Source organism: Hemiscyllium ocellatum, chromosome 50, assembly GCF_020745735.1.
Source record: "Hemiscyllium ocellatum isolate sHemOce1 chromosome 50, sHemOce1.pat.X.cur, whole genome shotgun sequence".
NCBI lineage: Eukaryota > Metazoa > Chordata > Chondrichthyes > Orectolobiformes > Hemiscylliidae > Hemiscyllium > Hemiscyllium ocellatum.
The window spans coordinates 7,717,185-7,735,764 of record NC_083450.1 but is presented as its reverse complement, the minus strand read 5'-3'; the positions used below and the strand labels follow the sequence as shown (position 1 = coordinate 7,735,764).

At 57.2% G+C, this 18,580-nt stretch overlaps 1 protein-coding gene across 1 annotated transcript; it reads right to left on the bottom strand.

Moving 5' to 3' along the window:
- Positions 1–12,234: 12,234 nt before the first annotated feature.
- On the bottom strand, positions 12,235–17,570 carry flad1 (flavin adenine dinucleotide synthetase 1; the record flags this gene model as incomplete). Its single annotated transcript, XM_060820727.1, has 5 exons — positions 12,235–12,593; positions 13,999–14,072; positions 15,349–15,538; positions 16,316–16,414; positions 17,407–17,570. Coding segments are annotated over 5 exons (663 nt in total), but the record flags the coding sequence as incomplete, so codon positions are not given.
- Positions 17,571–18,580: the final 1,010 nt, after the last annotated feature.

The window sequence follows — 18,580 nt, the reverse complement described above, 5'->3', positions numbered from 1 at the left end:
ACAGAGATAGGGAGGGGGTGTAGGGGCTGGAGGGGGTGACAGAGATAGGGAGGGGGTGTAGGGGCTGGAGGGGGTGACAGAGATAGGGAGGGGGAGGTGAAAAGAGTGGAGATACATTCTGAATATGAATCAGTCTATTGTGTGATATCATGACAACCCTCTGGAGCAGACTGAAGTTGAACATAGATCTCCTGTCTCAGAGTCAGGGGCACTACCACTGTATTGCAGAGAATTGGAAGAGGAGGGTGGGAGAATTGAACACAGTTGAGTCGCGGGCTCATGTGGAGTCTCCCTGTGCAGTTTCTACCCCAGCTCCCACCTCCCCATGGCCAAGTCAAATAAAGGCCAAAACCTCCCTGATGGTGTCAATGATGAACTCCTGTGCCAACCCTCCTTATATAATACCCGTCACCGTTACCCCCTGCAGAGTGGGGTGGGCGAGGGGCAGCAGATACACTGGGAACACCAGCCCCTCCATGCCCTACCTCACACACACCGCAGTGAAATATCTCGGCCGTTCCTTCGGGGTCAGGATTCCGGGACTCCCTCCCTAACAGGGCTCTGCGTCCCTACACTGCTTGGAGGGAGGGGTCACGGGAACTGCAGTGCTTCAAGATGGCAACTCACCTCCACACCTTCTCGGGAGGGGGTGTGAAGAGCGCAGTTAGGGGAGGGGAAGCCGGGCTGAAGTATAGTCCCACTCGATACCTTCCCGCCCTGGGTAAATGCTGTAACGAACCTTTGTCAATGCCATCTCCTCACTCGTTATCGTCAATTCTGAGATTGCAGGAAGAGATGCGCTGAGACAGAGGATTGAACTCTGTTAGAGCAGACGGAATTCACCCCCACCCTCGTCGTTACTCCCCACCAACGTGTCCAATCCACCCTAACCTGCACATCCCTGGGCACTATGGGACAATTTAGCATGGCCAATCCACCCTAACTTGCACGTCCCTGGGCACTACGGGACAATTTAGCACTGCCAATCCACCCTAACCTGCACATCCCTGGGCACTATGGGACAATTTAGCATGGCCAATCCACCCTAACCTGCACATCCCTGGGCATTATGGGACAATTTAGCATGGCCAATCCACCCTAATCTGCACATCCCTGGGCACTATGGGACAATTTAGCATGGCCAATCCACCCTAACCTGCACATCCCTGGGCACTATGGGACAATTTAGCGTGGCCAATCCACCCTAACCTGCACATCCCTGGGCACTACGGGACAATTTAGCGTGGCCAATCCATCCTAACCTGCACATCCCTGGGCACTACGGGACAATTTAGCGTGGCCAATCCACCCTAACCTGCACATCCCTGGGCACTATGGGACAATTTAGCATGGCCAATCCACCCTAACCTGCACATCCCTGGGCACTACGGGACAATTTAGCGTGGCCAATCCATCCTAACCTGCACATCCCTGGGCACTACGGGACAATTTAGCGTGGCCAATCCATCCTAACCTGCACATCCCTGGGCACTACGGGACAATTTAGCATGGCCAATCCACCCTAACCTGCACATCCCTGGGCATGATGGGACAATTTAGCATGGCTAATCCACCCTAACCTGTACATCCCTAGACTGTGGGAGGAAACCCATGCCAACACGGGGAGAGAATGTACAAACTCCACACCGACACCTACCCTGAGTGGGGTTGGGGGGAGCCAAACCCTGGTCACTGGCACCATGAAGCAGTGGTGCTAACCACTGAGCCAATAGTTTCTTGTTTAAGGAGGGCACGATGATAGGTGGAGGTTCTGAGGGCTGAAGGGCCTGCTCCTGTACTGTACTTTGCCCTCCCACCCTTAGACTGTGTCCAGGGAGAAAGGGACACACTCCCCTCTCTTTCTCTCTCACAGCATGGGGGAGACACAAACATCCCCCCACCCCTTCACCGTGACTAGTAGAGAGCAAGGGGAGGGCAGGGGGGTCAGGTTCGGGGGTCTCCCCTACCGCGGTCCCCCCTGCGTGGCTGAAGGCTGCTCCTCTCGTTCTTGTACTCTCCCCCCCATCCTCATTATCAGGGTTCACCCACCTCAGATGGGCACTGCCCAGGGCAGGGGGCACTCTGCAAGGCTGGGGATGGGGGTGGGGTGATCGCAGCTGAACGTAATGACTCAGAAGGGAGTGGGTGGGCAGAGACCCGGTGCCCACCCGAACAGCGGCGGGATCTGGGGCAGAGAGCGAGCGAACGAGCGAGCGAGACTCACCCCTCCCCGGCCGTGCTCAGTCGAGGATCTCCTTCACGCACCAACAGCACAGCAAGATGTACAGACAGTCGCGGATGGCACGGAGAACTGCGAGGCTGCCGCTGTGACCCCCCTCGTCCTTGCCCGGCCTTCCCAAAGCCATGGTGTCCTCCGTGAGGTGAGAACGCCCGGCCGTGCCTGCGAGGCGCGGCTGTGCCAGATAACCCAACATTTGGTGTGTTCACCAGCTAATCCCTGTCTCTGTTTGTCTCTCTCTCTCTCCCTGCCCTGGGGCCAGACGAGCGGCAGACTTTGGAATGTGCAGTGTCGGCAGCAGGGGGGTGGCACGGTGGCTCAGCGGTTAGCGCCGCTGTCTCCTGGTGCCAGGGACCTGGGTTCGATGTCACCTGAGGCTGGACGTGTGTGTGGAGTTTGTACATTCGCTCCCACGCCCCCATGTCTGCGTGGGCTTCCTCCCACAGTCCAAAGATGTGTAAGTTGGGTGGATTGGCCATGCTAAATTGTCCCGTAGTGCCCAGGGATGTGCAGGTTAGGGTGGATTGGCCATGCTAAATTGTCCCATAGTGCCCAGGGATGTGCAGGTTAGGGTGGATTGGCCATGCTAAATTGTCCCATAGTGCCCAGGGATGTGCAGGTTAGGGTGGATTGGCCATGCTAAATTGTCCCATAGTGCCCAGGGATGTGCAGGTTAGGGTGGATTGGCCATGCTAAATTGTCCCATAGTGCCCAGGGATGTGCAGGTTAGGGTGGATTGGCCATGCTAAATTGTCCCATAGTGCCCAGGGATGTGCAGGTTAGGGTGGATTGGCCATGCTAAATTGTCCCATAGTGCCCAGGGATGTGCAGGTTAGGGTGGATTGGCCATGCTAAATTGTCCCATAGTGCCCAGGGATGTGCAGGTTAGGGTGGGTTGGCCATGCTAAATTGTCCCATAGTGCACAGGGATGTGCAGGTTAGGGTGGGTTGGCTATGCTAAATTGTCCCATAGTGCCCAGGGATGTGCAGGTTAGGGTGGGTTGGCCATGCTAAATTGTCCCGTAGTGCTCAGGGATGTGCAGGTTAGGGTGGGTTGGCCATGCTAAATTGTCCCGTAGTGCCCAGGGATGTGCAGGTTAGGGTGGATTGGCCATGCTAAATTGTCCCGTAGTGCCCAGGGATGTGCAGGTTAGGGTGGATTGGCTATGCTATATTGTCCCGTAGTGCCCAGGGATGTGCAGGTTAGGGTGGATTGGCCATGCTAAATTGTCCCGTAGTGTCCAGGGATGTGCAGGTTAGGGTGGATTGGCCATGCTAAATTGTCCCATAGTGCACAGGGATGTGCAGGTTAGGGTGGATTGGCCATGCTAAATTGTCCCATAGTGTCCAGGGATGTGCAGGTTAGGGTGGATTGGCCATGCTAAATTGTCCCATAGTGTCCAGGGATGTGCAGGTTAGGGTGGATTGGCCATGCTAAATTGTCCCATAGTGCCCAGGTATGTGCAGGTTAGGGTGGATTGGCCATGCTAAATTGTCCCATAGTGCCCAGGGATGTGCAGTTTAGGATGGGTTGGCCATGCTAAATTGTCTCATAGTGCCCAGGGATGTGCAGGTTAGGGTGGATTGGCCATGCTAAATTGTCCCATAGTGCCCAGGGATGTGCAGTTTAGGGTGGGTTGGCCATGCTAAATTGTCCCATAGTGCTCAGGGATGTGCAGGTTAGGGTGGATGAGTTAGGGGTAAATGCAGAGTAACAGGGAAATGGGTCTGGGTGGGTCACTCTTTGGAGGGCCAGTGTGGACTTGCTGGGCTGAATGGCCTGTTCCCACACGGTGGGGATTCTGTGACTATTCCAACAGAGAGACGGGAGCAGGAGACCACTTAGCCCTGCACACCTGCTACCCCACCCTGCCAGCCCATCAGCTCCTCCCCCCAATGTCAATGAAGGTTCCCGCCATGAGAAGTTCAACCCAACCCCCGACCCATCCCCAAACAACACTCAACATCTCAAACAGGAGTGGGCGGTGGGATCCCATTGAGCCGATCGTGCCTGCTATCCCATTCAATGGGATCATCCGACTCAACGCCAAAAAGGTTTGGTGCTGGAAAAGCACAGCCGGTCAGGCAGCATCCGAGGAGCAGGAGAGTCAATGTTTCTGATGAAGGGCTTTTATTCCTGCTCCTCGGATGCTGCCTGGGCTTTTCCAGTTCCACGTTTTGACTCTGATCTCCAGCATCTGCAGTCCTCACTTTCTCCTCATGCAGCTCAGTACCCCACCCCATCGTCCCTGTCTGATTCCTCTATGTTTCAGCATCTGTTCTGGGGCAGGGAGTTCCATAATCTCCCCCCTGCCCTCTGTGGGGGGGGGGGGAAGACATTTCTCCCACCCCTCCCTCAGAGAATCCAACAATCTCCCCCACCCCCGCTCTCTGGGGTGGGGAGAGGTGAGGGATTTCTCCTCTATCTTAGACAATCTCCCCTTCCCCGCTCTCTGGGGTGGGGAGAGGGGAGGGATTTCTCCTCCATCTCCCCCACCCCCACTCTCTGCGGGGTTGGGGTGAAGACATTCCTCCCCTATCTCACTCCCACCCCGTCCCCTTTAGACCGTGGCCCTCCGCGATTCCGGACTCCGACATCCTTTCCCTGTCTCCTGCGTTTGGAACGTGAGAGGTTTCCATGAGATTCCTTTCCCCCCCTCCCCGCCCTTCTGAACTCCCAGCTGACATAACCCGAACTGACCCGGTCTCTTATCTCTCTCCATACGTCAAATCCTGACGTTCCCGGGAATCGGTCTATGCTCCTCTCCCTCGGAGACCCCGTGATACTCCAATCTGATGATTGCAGAGACACCCTCGCTCCTGGATACCAATGTAACCCCCCCAACTGCGTGCCTTGACAGAGCGCACTCTGGTATTTGCCACCTTCCCGAGGGAGGAGGTGGGGGAGGCTGGAGGGAAGGGGCAGGTCATAGACGAAGGGAATTCTCCCAGCACGGAGGTCAACAAGCCCACCTCCCAGGGAGCAAGGCCCTGAGAGGCGATGGTGGATTGTCCAACATTTACCCATTTCCCCCACCCCCCCCAAACCTTTGAACGCCCTCTCTCTCTCTCGCAGGAGGTGGGTGAGGCTGGCATTATCGAGAATGGCCATCCCCTAATGGCTCCCTGGGAAAGGGTCAAACGTCAACCCCCTCCGTGTGCCTGGAGTCACCAGCTTGGGGTGGGGATGGGCAGTCTGAATACCCCCCTCTGTTAACAACCCGGAGGTGAGGGGGCTGTTTCAGCGCAGTTTGAAGCGCAATTGTCCAGCGTTGGCCGACAGAACATTCTGGAAAAAGCAAGCGGCTCCTGACAATGGCGTCTGGCCCTGTTCCCAAGGCGACACGAGACAAAAGGGAGAGATTAGCTCCTGGGCAGCATCCACCCACCCACCCACACACACACAGTGCCAGGCCTGGGTCAGACAGCATTCTAGAGAGTTCCAGAACATTATAAACCCAGAGCCAGCCTTGAAAGCGACTGGGGGTGTGGGAGACAGAGAAAGGGAATGCAGCATGGGCATGGGGAGGTCTGGGCACAATAGAGTCTGAATGCATCAAGACTTTGATAAGCTTCGACAAGCCACAGCTCAGCTGAGGGATGGTCACCAGAACTAAACACTCTCTCTCATACACACCACCGATGCTGCCAGACCTGGTGAGCTTCCCCAGCATCACTCAGTCAACTCTGCATCCTGTTGCAATAAGGCAGGGTCCCTTAATGTTGTCTTTCTGCTTTTGTAACAGCCAGAGTGCAGTTTTGGACCGCTCTGTCAGAGTTTCAGCACTGAGGGAGTGGGTGTTGTGGGAGGGTCAGTGCTGAGGGAGTGGGTGCTGTGGGAGGGTCTGTGCTGAGGGAGTGGGCGCTGTGGGAGGATCAGTGCTGAGGGAGTGGGTGCTATGGGAGGGTCAGTGCTGAGGGAATGTACACTGTCGGAGGGTCAGTGCTGAGGGAGCGGGTGCTGTGGGAGGGTCAGTGCTAGAGAGCGGGTGTTGTCGGAGGGTCAGGGCTGAGGGAGTGTGTGCTGTGAGAGGGTCAGTGCTGAGGGAGCGGGCGCTGTGGGAGGGTCAGTGCTGACGGGTGGGCGCTGTGGGAGGGTCAGCGCTGAGGGAGTGGGCGCTCTGTGGGAGGGTCAGCGCTGAGGGAGCGGGCGCTGTGGGAGGGTCTGTGCTGAGGGAGCGGGTGCTGTTGGAGGGTCAGTGCGGAGGGAGCGGGTGCTGTGGGAGGGTCAGTGCTGAGGGAGCGGGTGCTGTGGGAGGGTCAGTGCTGAGGGAGCGGGTGCTGTGGGAGGGTCAGTGCTAGAGAGCGGGTGTTGTCGGAGGGTCAGGGCTGAGGGAGTGTGTGCTGTGAGAGGGTCAGTGCTGAGGTAGCGGGCACTGTCGGAGGGTCAGCGCTGAGGGAGCGGGCGCTGTGGGAGGGTCAGTGCTAGAGAGCGGGTGTTGTCGGAGGGTCAGGGCTGAGGGAGTGGGCGCTGTGGGAGGGTCAGTGCTGAGGGAGCGGGTGCTGTGGGAGGGTCAGTGCTGAGGGAGCGGGTGCTGTGGGAGGGTCAGCGCTGAGGGAGTGGGTGCTATGGGAGGGTCAGTGCTGAGGAAGCGGGTGTTGTCGGAGGGTCAGGGCTGAGGGAGTGGGCGCTGTGGGAGGGTCAGTGTTGAGGGAGCGGGTGTTGTCGGAGGGTCAGTGCTGAGGGAGTGTGCGCTGTGGGAGGGTCAGTGCTGAGGGAGCGGGTGTTGTCGGAGGGTCAGGGCTGAGGGAGTGGGCGCTGTGGGAGGGTCAGTGTTGAGGGAGCGGGTGTTGTCGGAGGGTCAGTGCTGAGGGAGTGTGCGCTGTGGGAGGGTCAGTGCTGAGGGAGCGGGTGTTGTCGGAGGGTCAGGGCTGAGGGAGTGGGCGCTGTGGGAGGGTCAGTGCTGAGGGAGCGGGTGTTGTCGGAGGGTCAGGGCTGAGGGAGTGGGCGCTGTGGGAGGGTCAGTGCTGAGGGAGCGGGCGCTGTGGGAGGGTCAGTGCTGAGGGAGTGGGTGCTGTGGGAGGGTCAGTGCTAGACAGCGGGTGTTGTCGGAGGGTCAGGACTGAGGGAGTGGGCGCTGTGGGAGGGTCAGTGCTGAGGGAGCGGGCGCTGTGGGAGGGTCAGTGCTGAGGGAGCGGGTGCTGTGGGAGGGTCAGTGCTGAGGGAGCGGGTGCTGTGGGAGGGTCAGTGCTGAGGGAGGGGGTGCTGTGGGAGGGTCAGTGCTGAGGGAGCGGGTGGTGTCGGAGGGTCAGCGCTGAGGGAGTGGGCGCTGTGGGAGGGTCAGTGCTGAGGGAACGGGTGGTGTCGGAGGGTCAGCGCTGAGGGAGCGGGTGCTATGGGAGGGTCAGTGCAGAGGGAGCGGGTGTTGTGGGAGGATCAGTGCTGAGGGAGTGGGCGCTGTGGGAGGGTCAGTGCTGAGGGAGTGGGTGCTGTGGGAGGGTCAGTGCTAGACAGCGGGTGTTGTCGGAGGGTCAGGACTGAGGGAGCGGGCGCTGTGGGAGGGTCAGTGCTGAGGGAGCGGGCGCTGTGGGAGGGTCAGTGCTGAGGGAGCGGGTGCTGTGGGAGGGTCAGTGCTGAGGGAGCGGGTGCTGTGGGAGGGTCAGTGCTGAGGGAGGGGGTGCTGTGGGAGGGTCAGTGCTGAGGGAGCGGGTGGTGTCGGAGGGTCAGCGCTGAGGGAGTGGGCGCTGTGGGAGGGTCAGCGCTGAGGGAGCGGGTGCTGTGGGAGGGTCAGTGCAGAGGGAGCGGGTGCTGTGGGAGGATCAGTGCTGAGGGAGTGGGCGCTGTGGGAGGGTCAGGGCTGAGGGAGCGGGTGGTGTCGGAGGGTCAGGGCTGAGGGAGTGGACACTGCCTGAAGCGTCCCACCCACCGACGGAGTCATTTGGAAATATCCTGTTGCTGTTGGAAAGAAAGAAATGCACTGTAAGATCCCACAAACAACACCTCCTCCAGGAAGCACCTTCCAAACCTGCAAGGCCTACCTTCTAGAATCTAATCAAGGCCCCCTTGACGCTCAATGGTTACCATCACTGAATCCCCCCACTGTCAACATCCTGGGGGTTCCCGTTGCCCAGAAACTGAACTGGACCCAGCCCCATATAAACACAGCGGCTCCAAGAGGAGGTCAGAGGCTGGGAATCCTGCAGCGAGTAACTCCCCTCCTGACTCCCCCCTCCAAAGCCTGTCCAACCATCGACAAGGCACGAGTCAGGAGGGTGAGGGAATACTCCCCACTTGCCCCGGACAGACGGGGGGGGCAGCTCCGACAACACTCGAGAAGCTCGACACCGTCCAGGGACAAAGCAGCTCCCCCTGCTCGATTGACACCACACCCACAAACACCCCCCTCCCTCCACCCCCCCAGTCACAGCAGGGTGTACCGTCTACAAGACCCACTGCAGCCAGGCTCCTTAGCACCTTCCCAAACCCGTCACCTCTACCCCCTGGAGGGGGTGAGGGGCAGCAGGTATGTCGAGAATGCCAGTCCCTGCAAGTTCCCCTCCTAGCCACTCACCATCTGGAAATCTATCGCCGTCCCTTCAGTGTCCACGAGTCAAAATTCCGGCCCTCCGTCCCTCCCTAAGGGTGGACTGCAGCAGTTCAAGGTGCCACCTCACCCCCACCTTCGCAAGGGGGCAACTAGGGACAGGCAATAAACACTGGGCCCAGCCAGCGATGCCCACATCCCACAAAATGAATGAACATGGGAGGTAAAGGTATGACGGTGGAGCTGGGTGTAAAAGTGAGCTTCACACCTACCAACGCAAGCCACAATCCATCCACTACTGACACAGGGTAAGCCATCATCAGGAATATTATGACACAAGAATGATACAAAAATCAATTCTTTACAAAACATCACGGCATTAAACACAACATTAAGGGACCCTGTCTTATCGCGACAGGATGCAGAGTTGACCGTGTGATGCTGGAAAAGCACAGCAGGTCAGGCAGCATCCCCGAGGAGCAGAAGAATCAACGTTTCAGGGATAACCCCTTCACCTTATGCCCGAAACGTTGACTCTCCTGATCTCGGGGATGCTGCCCGACCTGCTGTGCTTTTCCAGCGCCGCTCTCTCTCGACTCTGATCTCCAGCGCCTGCAGCCCCTCACTCCCTCCGAGACAGGATACAGCAACACATCAACATCTTCAATACACTCGCACACAGACCTCCAGTCGCCCTGCTCTTTGTCATTTATAGCAATGATTTGGATGAGAATTTCGGAGGCGTGGTTTGTACGTTTGTGGATGACACCAAAAGTGGAGGCGTACTGGGACAGTAAAGATGGTTATCTACGATCACAGAGAGATCTTGATCGATTAGATGAATGGGCTGAGGAGTGGCAGATGGAGTTTAGTTTGGAGAAATGCGAGGGTGTTGCATTTTGGGAGAATGAACCAGGGCAGGACGTATACAGTTAATGGTAGGACCCTGGGTAGTTTTGTAGAGCAGAGAGACCGAGGGGCTCAGGGACATAATTCTTTTGAAGTTTGCGTCACAGGGTGGTTAAGGAGGTGTTTATAACACGCTTGCCTTCATTGCTCAGACCTTTGAGTACAGGAGTTGGGGATGTTATGTTGGGGTTGTACAGGACATTGGTGAGGACTCGTCTGGAGAACTGTGTCCAGTTCCGGTCGCCCTGTTACAGGAAGGAGATTATTGAACCGGAGAGGGGTTCGGAAGAGATTTACCAGGATGCTGCCGGAAATGGAGAGGGGAAGGGGTTGAGATACTGAGACTTCTTTCCCTGGAGTGGAGGAGGCTGAGGGGTGACCTTATAGAGGTTTACAAAATCACGAGGGGCATGGATAGGGTAAACAGACAAGGTCTTTTCCCCTGAGATGGAGGATTTCAAGACCAAGGCGCATGCTTTTAGGGTGAAAGGGTAAAGATTGCAAAAAGACATGAGGAGCAACTTTTATTTTAACAGAGGGTAGGTCATGTTGGAATGAAATCCCACAGGAAGTGGTGGATGTAGGTACAGTTATGTTGAAAGGACATTTTGATAAAGTCCGTGAATAGGAACAGTTTGGGGGGATTGGGGCCAGGAGCAGGGCAGGTGGGACTAGTTTAGTTTGGGATTGTGGCCGACACAGACTGCTGGGGGCCGGAGGTTCTGGTTCGTACTGTACAACTCTATCTTCAAGACAGACGGACAACACAAAAATAACAGCAGGAACATAACAATTTTATTTCATCTCGTGTTCACCCCATCAAATACTCCCAGGGACAGGGACAGCACGGGGTTAGATACAGAGTAAAGCTCCCTCTACACTGCCACCCCCCCATCCCAGGGACAGGGACAGGGACAGCACAGAGTTAGATACAGAGTAAAGCTCCCTCTACACTGTCCCCCCATCCCAGGGAAAGGGACAGCACAGAGTTAGATACAGAGTAAAGCTCCCTCTACATCGTCCCTCCCGATCCCAGGGACAGGGACAGCACGGGGTTAGATACAGAGTAAAGCTCCCTCTACACTGTTTTCCCTGACCACAGGGACAGGGACAGCACGGGGTTAGATACAGAACACATGACACAAAGTAGACATTTTGACAGCGTTTAATATCTAATTTCCTTCAGGATAGAGACGGACACAATCAGGAAAAAAGTCACATCCTTCCGGACAGTAACAGACCGACACAACTTGAGGACAGTCATTCGCACTCTGGAACAAGTGCACCCTGAGACGTTTCATGTGGTCCATTTTCCAATTTTCTCCCAGGCCCCAGCAGCCGCTATCAACACAATCCTGCAGCGAGTCACCCCCCCTCCTGACTCCCTCCCTCCTCCCCAAAGCCTGTCCCACCATCGATGAGGCAGGAGTCAGGAGGGTGAGGGAATACTCCCCACTCACCCCTGGACGGAGGAGGGGGCAGCTCCGACAACACTCGAGAAGCTCGACACCGTCCAGGGACAAAGCAGCTCCCCACCCACCTCGATTGGCACCACACCCACAAACACCCCCCACCCTTCCCTCCCACTCCCCCCAGTCACAGCAGGGTGTACCACTGCAGCCTGGCTCCTTAGACAGCACTTTCCCCAAACCCTGTCACCTCTACCCCCCTGGACGGGTGGGGGTGGGGACGCAGATACACGGGGAACACCAGCCCCTCTGTGACCCCTACCTCACACACACCGTCCCGAAATATCTCGGCCGTTCCTTCGGGGTCAGAATCCTGAGACTCCCTCCTCTAATGCGGGCCTACACCACACGGGAGGTGGTTGTGGGGGGGGGGGGGGGGGGGGGGGCTGTAGCACTCCCCCTCGTTGTCACTGGAGGGGAGGGGTTAGAGGTCAGTCTTACCCCAGCCAGGCTCAGAGGGAGGCGTAACCCCCTCCAAACATGCCACTCCCCCTGCCGCTGATCGCCTGGGAGAGGCATCGCCAACTAGTGGGAAGGGAGCTATCCAGTGATGATCCTGAAAGCGAGCGCTCTCTCCCCTCCCCACCAGCGGCGCACCCCGTTGGGCGAGTCGAGGTTAGTGCCCAGGCCTGACCCCTGGGGTGGGCCGGGGTAAGGTTGGGGAGGGTAAGAGGTTATGAGGGGCGGTGCACTCTCACCCTGTTCCCCAAACCCCACCCTGCCCTGGGCGTCGGTCGCCAGGAGAAAGGATTCGGGAGTCTTCCCAAGGCGGGGTGCAGGCCTGGGGGAGCGAGGCCCGCCACAGTCGAATAGCTGGCTTTGTGTTGGCAGGGAACCTTTCGGGGAGAGGGAGAACGGGACAGGATAACCGTTAAGTGGGGAAGAGAGAGAGCGGGGGAGAGAGAGAGAGAGAAGGTGTGGGGGGGGGGAAGAGAGAGAAGGGGGGAAGAGAGAGAGAAGGGGGGAGAGAGAGAAGGGGGGAGGGAGAGAGAGAGAGAGAGAGAAGGGGGGAGAGAGAGAGAGAGAGAGAAGGGGGGAGAGAGAGAGAGAGAGAAGGGGGGAGAGAGAGAGAGAGAAGGGGGGAGAGAGAGAGAGAGAAGGGGGGAGAGAGAGAGAGAGAAGGGGGGGAGAGAGAGAAAGGGGGGAGAGAAAAAGGGGGGGAGAGAGAGAGAGAGAGAGAAGGGGGGAGAGAGAGAGAGAGAGAGAGAAGGGGGGAGAGAGAGAGAGAGAAGGGGGGGAGAGAGAGAGAGAAGGAAGACGGGGTGGGAGAGAGGGTGATGGAAGGGCGGGGGGGGGAGAAGAGAGGGATGGATTGGTGAATGGGGGGGTGGGCGGGGGCGGGAATCAGCCCCCAGCTACTTCCGGGAGGATCGCTCGTTTTCCTCCTTCTCCAGCTGGTACGCGGGCCGGTACCTGTCCAGGCCAAGGGAGTTCACGTACCGCAGGCTGGGGTTCTTCGCCGTGTTCTCCATACTCCCCAGGGAGGTGTAACTGTGGGGGAGGGGGAGGGAAAGGGTGAGGAGGTGAAGGGGCGGGAAGAGGACAGGGAGGGGTAGAGGTATGGAGGGGGCAGGACGAGGGGGGTGGGGTGGCGAGGAGGGGGACGGGTGCAGATAAAAGAAGAGACGTCACGTTAGACAGAGAGTTTGAGGCACACCTCCCCATCACTTCCCCAAAGTCCACCCACAGAGAGGTGGAGCTGACACGCTATTCGACCATGGCAAGCGTCACACTGCCTTTCTCCAACCCAGGCCCGGGTCAGGAGCAGTGACCTCGGTAACAGTCAGAGACTCGGGGATTACGTTTGGTATGGACTGGTTGGACCGAAGAGGGTCAAGTGCTGAGGGAGTGGGCGCTGTGGGAGGGTCAGTGCTGAGGGAGTGGGTGCTGTGGGAGGGTCAGTGCTGAGGGAGTGGGCGCTGTGGGAGGGTCAGCGCTGAGGGAGTGGGCGCTGTGGGAGGGTCAGTGCTGAGGGAGTGGGTGCTGTCAGAGGGTCAGTGCTGAGGGAGTGGGTGCTGTCGGGGGGTCAGTGCTGAGGGAGTGGGCGCTGTGGGAGGGTCAGTGCTGAGGGAGTGGAAGCTGTCAGAGGGCCAGTGCTGAGGGAGCAGGCACTGTCGGAGGGTCAGCGCTGAGGGAGTGGGCGCTGTGGGAGGGTCAGCGCTGAGGGAGTGGGCGCTGTGGGAGGGTCAGTGCTGAGGGAGTGGGTGCTGTGGGAGGGTCAGTGCTGAGGGAGTGGGTGCTGTCAGAGGGTCAGTGCTGAGGGAGTGGGTGCTGTCGGGGGGTCAGTGCTGAGGGAGTGGGCGCTGTGGGAGGGTCAGTGCTGAGGGAGCAGGCGCTGTCGGAGGGTCAGTGCTGAGAGAGCGGGCACTGTCGGAGGGTCAGTGCTGAGAGAGCGGGCGCTGTCAGAGGGTCAGCGCTGAGGGAGTGGGCGCTGTGGGAGGGTCAGTGCTGAGGGAGTGGGTGCTGTGGGAGGGTCAGTGCTGAGGGAGTGGGTGCTGTCAGAGGGTCAGTGCTGAGGGAGCGGGCGCTGTGGGAGGGTCAGTGCTGAGGGAGTGGGTGCTGTGGGAGGGTCAGCGCTGAGGGAGTGGGCGCTGTCGGAGGGTCAGCGCTGAGGGAGTGGGCGCTGTCGGAGGGTCAGCGCTGAGGAAACGGGGTGTAGAAATGAAGAGGGATAATTTGATCTCCATTCCATAAGGATACGAGTTGAGTCCGGGAAGTAATTAGTTTTGGATTTAATTTGATTGATTGCTGTCACACACACCCAGTTACAGGGAAAAGTGACATTTCTCGCACTCTGCAGACAGACCGTGCCATACAAGGTGCATCAGGGTGAGAAGAGAGCGCAGGGTCACAGCCACAGAGAGGGATGGAGGTGAATGTGTAAGAGGTGACTTACCCTTTGTCATACAGGATACAGTACGGGAGGTAGAGGCTTCGGATAAATTCCCAGATTTCATGGTAACTCCAGTCCTGCAACAGGCACAGCACAGTTTTCGTCAGTTGTACATCTCCATTGAGGTACCCTCCTACAAACCCTGGTTTTGGGTGGGGGAGGTGGGAGGGGTTTGGGCGCGGGGAGACGTGGTGATGAACCCTTTCTGAATCCCACAGTAACCTTCCCCCCCCCTCCCCCCCATTCCCTCACCCCCGGGTTCCTGATTCCACTCCGATTCAGCCAGCGTCACCTCAGTCTTTAGTGGGGGGAGGGGAGCTGTCTCATATCGGGGGGGGGGGGGCGACGGGGGTCTCACGTTTGGGAGAGGGGTAGGGAGAATGGGAGTGACAGAGAGAAAGAGAGACAGACAGAGTAAGAGAGAGATGGAAAGATAGATTGAGAGGGAGAGAGAGAGAAAGAGAGAGAGACAAACAGGGAGAACAGGGAGAGGGAGAAGAGGGAGAGGGTGAAGAGGGAGAGGGAGAAGAGGGAGAGGGTGAAGAGGGAGAGGGTGAAGAGGGAGAGGGAGAACAGGGAGAGGGTGAAGAGGGAGAGGGAGAAGAGGGAGAGGGAGAGGGTGAAGAGGGAGAGGGAGAAGAGGGAGAGGGTGAAGAGGGAGAGGGAGAAGAGGGAGAGGGAGAACAGGGAGAGGGTGAAGAGGGAGAGGGAGAAGAGGGAGAGGGAGAAGAGGGAGAGGGTGAAGAGGGAGAGGGAGAAGAGGGAGAGGGAGAACAGGGAGAGGAAGAAGAGGGAGAGGGAGAAGAGGGAGAGGGAGAGGGAGAAGAGGGAGAGGGAGAACAGGGAGAGGAAGAAGAGGGAGAGGGAGAAGAGGGAGAGGGTGAAGAGGGAGAGGGAGAAGAGGGAGAGGGAGAGGGTGAAGAGGGAGAGGGAGAACAGGGAGAGGGAGAAGAGGGAGAGGGAGAAGAGGGAGAGGGAGAGGGTGAAGAGGGAGAGGGAGAAGAGGGAGAGGGAGAAGAGGGAGAGGGTGAAGAGGGAGAGGGAGAACAGGGAGAGGGAGAGAGAGAGAGCGCGAGGGGACTTTCGTGCCCACCTTTGCAGGGCAGAATGATCACCACACGTCACTGAGACCAGCTGCTGGGGGGGGTGGAATCTTGCTATCCACAAATAGGAAACGCCGTGGCTGCTGCCTTTGCGACACAGTAGCAGCGAGAGTGCATGCAGCAGCTGCACAGGTCTCTGTGACACCCCGGAAATACACGTCTGACTGGGCATCAAACCTGGGCTAACCCAGGGCTCTCTCATGCTGGCCGGGCCCAGTATGCGGGTGGGGCAGCAGCGTCTAATACCCACCAGCAAGGGATTGACCCTCATGTACTGTGGCCACCCAGGGTCGGTCATACACATGGGGCTGAGGGTCCGGGAGTAAGGGTCTGTACGCCTTGTCCCCATCAGCACGGCCTTGATGTGAGGCTGTTGTGTCTTCAGGTCAGTCAGGGCTTCCTTGATGTCCCCACACACGGTGTAAATCTGCAGCTGGTACCTAGTGAGAGACACCAGCGACTATCAGCCTTCCCACAGCAGCATCACAGTTCCACTCAACACAGGGACATGGTACACAAACACAGCACGACCAAACGAGGGCACCGGGTGGGGAAGGTTTGTATATATACAGAATAACAGATACCCGGGAGGGAGTTACAGACTGGAATCTAATCGAGGGGTTCGGGGTGGGTTATATACAGAATAACAGATACCCAGGAGGGAGTTACAGACTGGAATCTAATCGAGGGGTTCAGGGTGGGGTATATACAGGATGACAGATACCCGGGAGGGAGTTACAGACTGGAATCTAATCGAGGGGTTCAGGGTGGGTTACATACAGAATAACAGATACCCGGGAGGGAGTTACAGACTGGAATCTAATCGAGGGGTTCGGGCTGGGTTATATACAAAATAACAGATACCCGGGAGGGAGTTACAGACTGGAATCTAATCGAGGGGTTCGGGGTGGGGTATATACAGGATGACAGATACCCGGGAGGGAGTTACAGACTGGAATCTAATCCAGGGGTTCGGGGTGGGTTATATACAGAATAACAGATACCCGGGAGGGAGTTACAGACTGGAATCTAATCGAGGGGTTCGGGGTGGGGTATATACAGGATGACAGATACCCGGGAGGGAGTTACAGACTGGAATCTAATCGAGGGGTTCGGGGTGGGGTATATACAGGATGACAGATACCCGGGAGGGAGTTACAGACTGGAATTGAATCGAGGGGTTCGGGGGAGACTGGGGCTGCTCAGCAAACACTGACCTTTTAGTTGTGTCCTCAATAAACTGCTCCAGTTCTGGGAATGCCGAAACAATTCGGATGTACAGTGCCTGCAGCTGGTTCTCCTGGTCCGGATACTTCCTGTGGGAAAAAGAACATGGAAAATCCGAAATGATCTCCCCAAGAATGTTGGCATTGCAGAGGTCACGTGTATGGACTGTCACTGCCTGCTGCCCCTATTGCTGGCACACCCCACACCAGGCAGGGGTGCAGGGAGCCCGGTTCGGAGCTGGAAGGCAGCTATTCGACTGCGAGAGGCGTTGCGGGTGAACCAGAATCGGCTGTTTCTCGTCATTCAGGCCCGTTGTGCTCTGTGAGGATCGTGTGTGCAGACACCGAGGGGAAGGTGAGCTCACTCAGGGGAGCCCCATTGGGGCAAGTGGACTAACGCCTGGCAACGAAACAGACAGGGCCAGGGCGTGGCAACAGGGTCCCAGGGTGGTGACAGCAGAACCACAGTCTCCAAACCGGTCCCATCCTTTCAAGGGGACAGTGTAGGGAGAGCTTTACTCTGTATCTAACCCCGTGCGGTCCCTGTCCCTGGGATGGGGGGACAGTGTAGAGGGAGCTTTACTCTGTATCTAGCCCCGTGCAGTCCCTGTCCCTGGGATGGGGGGGGTGGGGGGTGGGAAACAGTGTAGAGGGAGCTTTACTCTGTCTCTGGCCCCGTGCTGTCCCTGTCCCTGGGATGGGGGAGACAGTGTAAAGGGAGCTTTACTCTGTATCTGGACCCGTGTGGTCCCTGTCCCTGGGATGGGGGAGACAGTGTAGAGGGAGCTTTACTCTGTATCTAACCCCGTGCTGTCCCTGTCCCTGGGATGGGGGAGACAGTGTAGAGGGAGCTTTACTCTGTATCTAACCCCGTGCTGTCCCTGTCCCTGGGATGGGGAGACAGTGTAGAGTGAGCTTTACTCTGTATCTAACCCCGTGCTGTCCCTGTCCCTGGGATGGGTGGGGACAGTGTAAAGGAAGCTTTACTCTGTATCTGGCCCCGTGCTGTCCCTGTCCCTGGGATGGGGGGACAGTGTAGAGGGAGCTGTACCCTGTATCTAACCCCCTGGACTGGCCCTGACCTGCTCACGGCTGCGTGGTAGAGGTGTAGCAGGGCAGTACAGTCCTTGCCACCGTTAAAGGCCACACTGATCTCCGACAGACTGTACTGTCCCAGAGCTTCCTCCAACACCTTCAGTGCTGCTGCCACCTTCTGACCGAGCTGGGTATCTGCAGGAAAGAAAGAGACCCGTCAGCCCATCAAGTCAGCCCCAGCCCATCGACAACACAGCCCACACTAACCTTAAATGCTGTACACCTGGGTATCTATTACTCTGTACATAACCTACCTCCAAAACCGAGATTAGATTCCAGTCTGTATCTCCTTCCTGGGAATCTGTTACTCTGTATATAACCCACCCCGAACCCGTCGATTAGATTCCAGTCTGTATCTCCCTCCGGGTATCTGTTATTCTGTATATAACCCACCCCAAACCCCTCGAGTAGTTTCCAGTCTGTATCTCCCTCCCGGGTATCTGTTATTCTGTATATAACCCACCCCGAACCCCTCGATTAGATTCCAGTCTGTAACTCCCTCACGGGTATCTGTTATTCTGTATATAACCCACCCCAAACCCCTCGAGTAGTTTCCAGTCTGTATCTCCCTCCCGGGTATCTGGTATTCTGTATATAACCCACCCCGAACCCCTCGATTAGATTCCAGTCTATAACACCCGCCAGGGTATCTGTTATTCTGAATATAACCCACCCCGAACCCCTCGATTAGATTCCAGTCTATAACACCCGCCAGGGTATCTGTTATTCTGAATATAACCCACCCCGCACCCCTCGATTAGATTCCAGTCTGTAACTTCCCCCGGGTATCTGTTATTCTGAATATAACCCACCCCGCACCCCTCGATTAGACGAGCTGCATTTGTGTACCATTACCCATGTTGAGTGAAGGTGTGAAGCTGTTTATGAGAAGCCTGCAGATTAACACAGTGTGCTCCATTACATGGCGTCTAAACCCCGAGTCTCGACCATGAATATTCAGCTAACAAATATTGACCCATAAACTGAGGAGAGCAGCAACTTCCTACATTTATAATAATCTTATACATCTCGAGAGATCGCATGTTGAAACAGCACCCGGTCTACAGAGAGTATTCAAACAGCGCCCTGTCTACAGAGTGTATTCAAACAGCGCCCGGTCTACAGAGAGTATTCAAACAGCGTCCTGTCTACAGGGAGGAT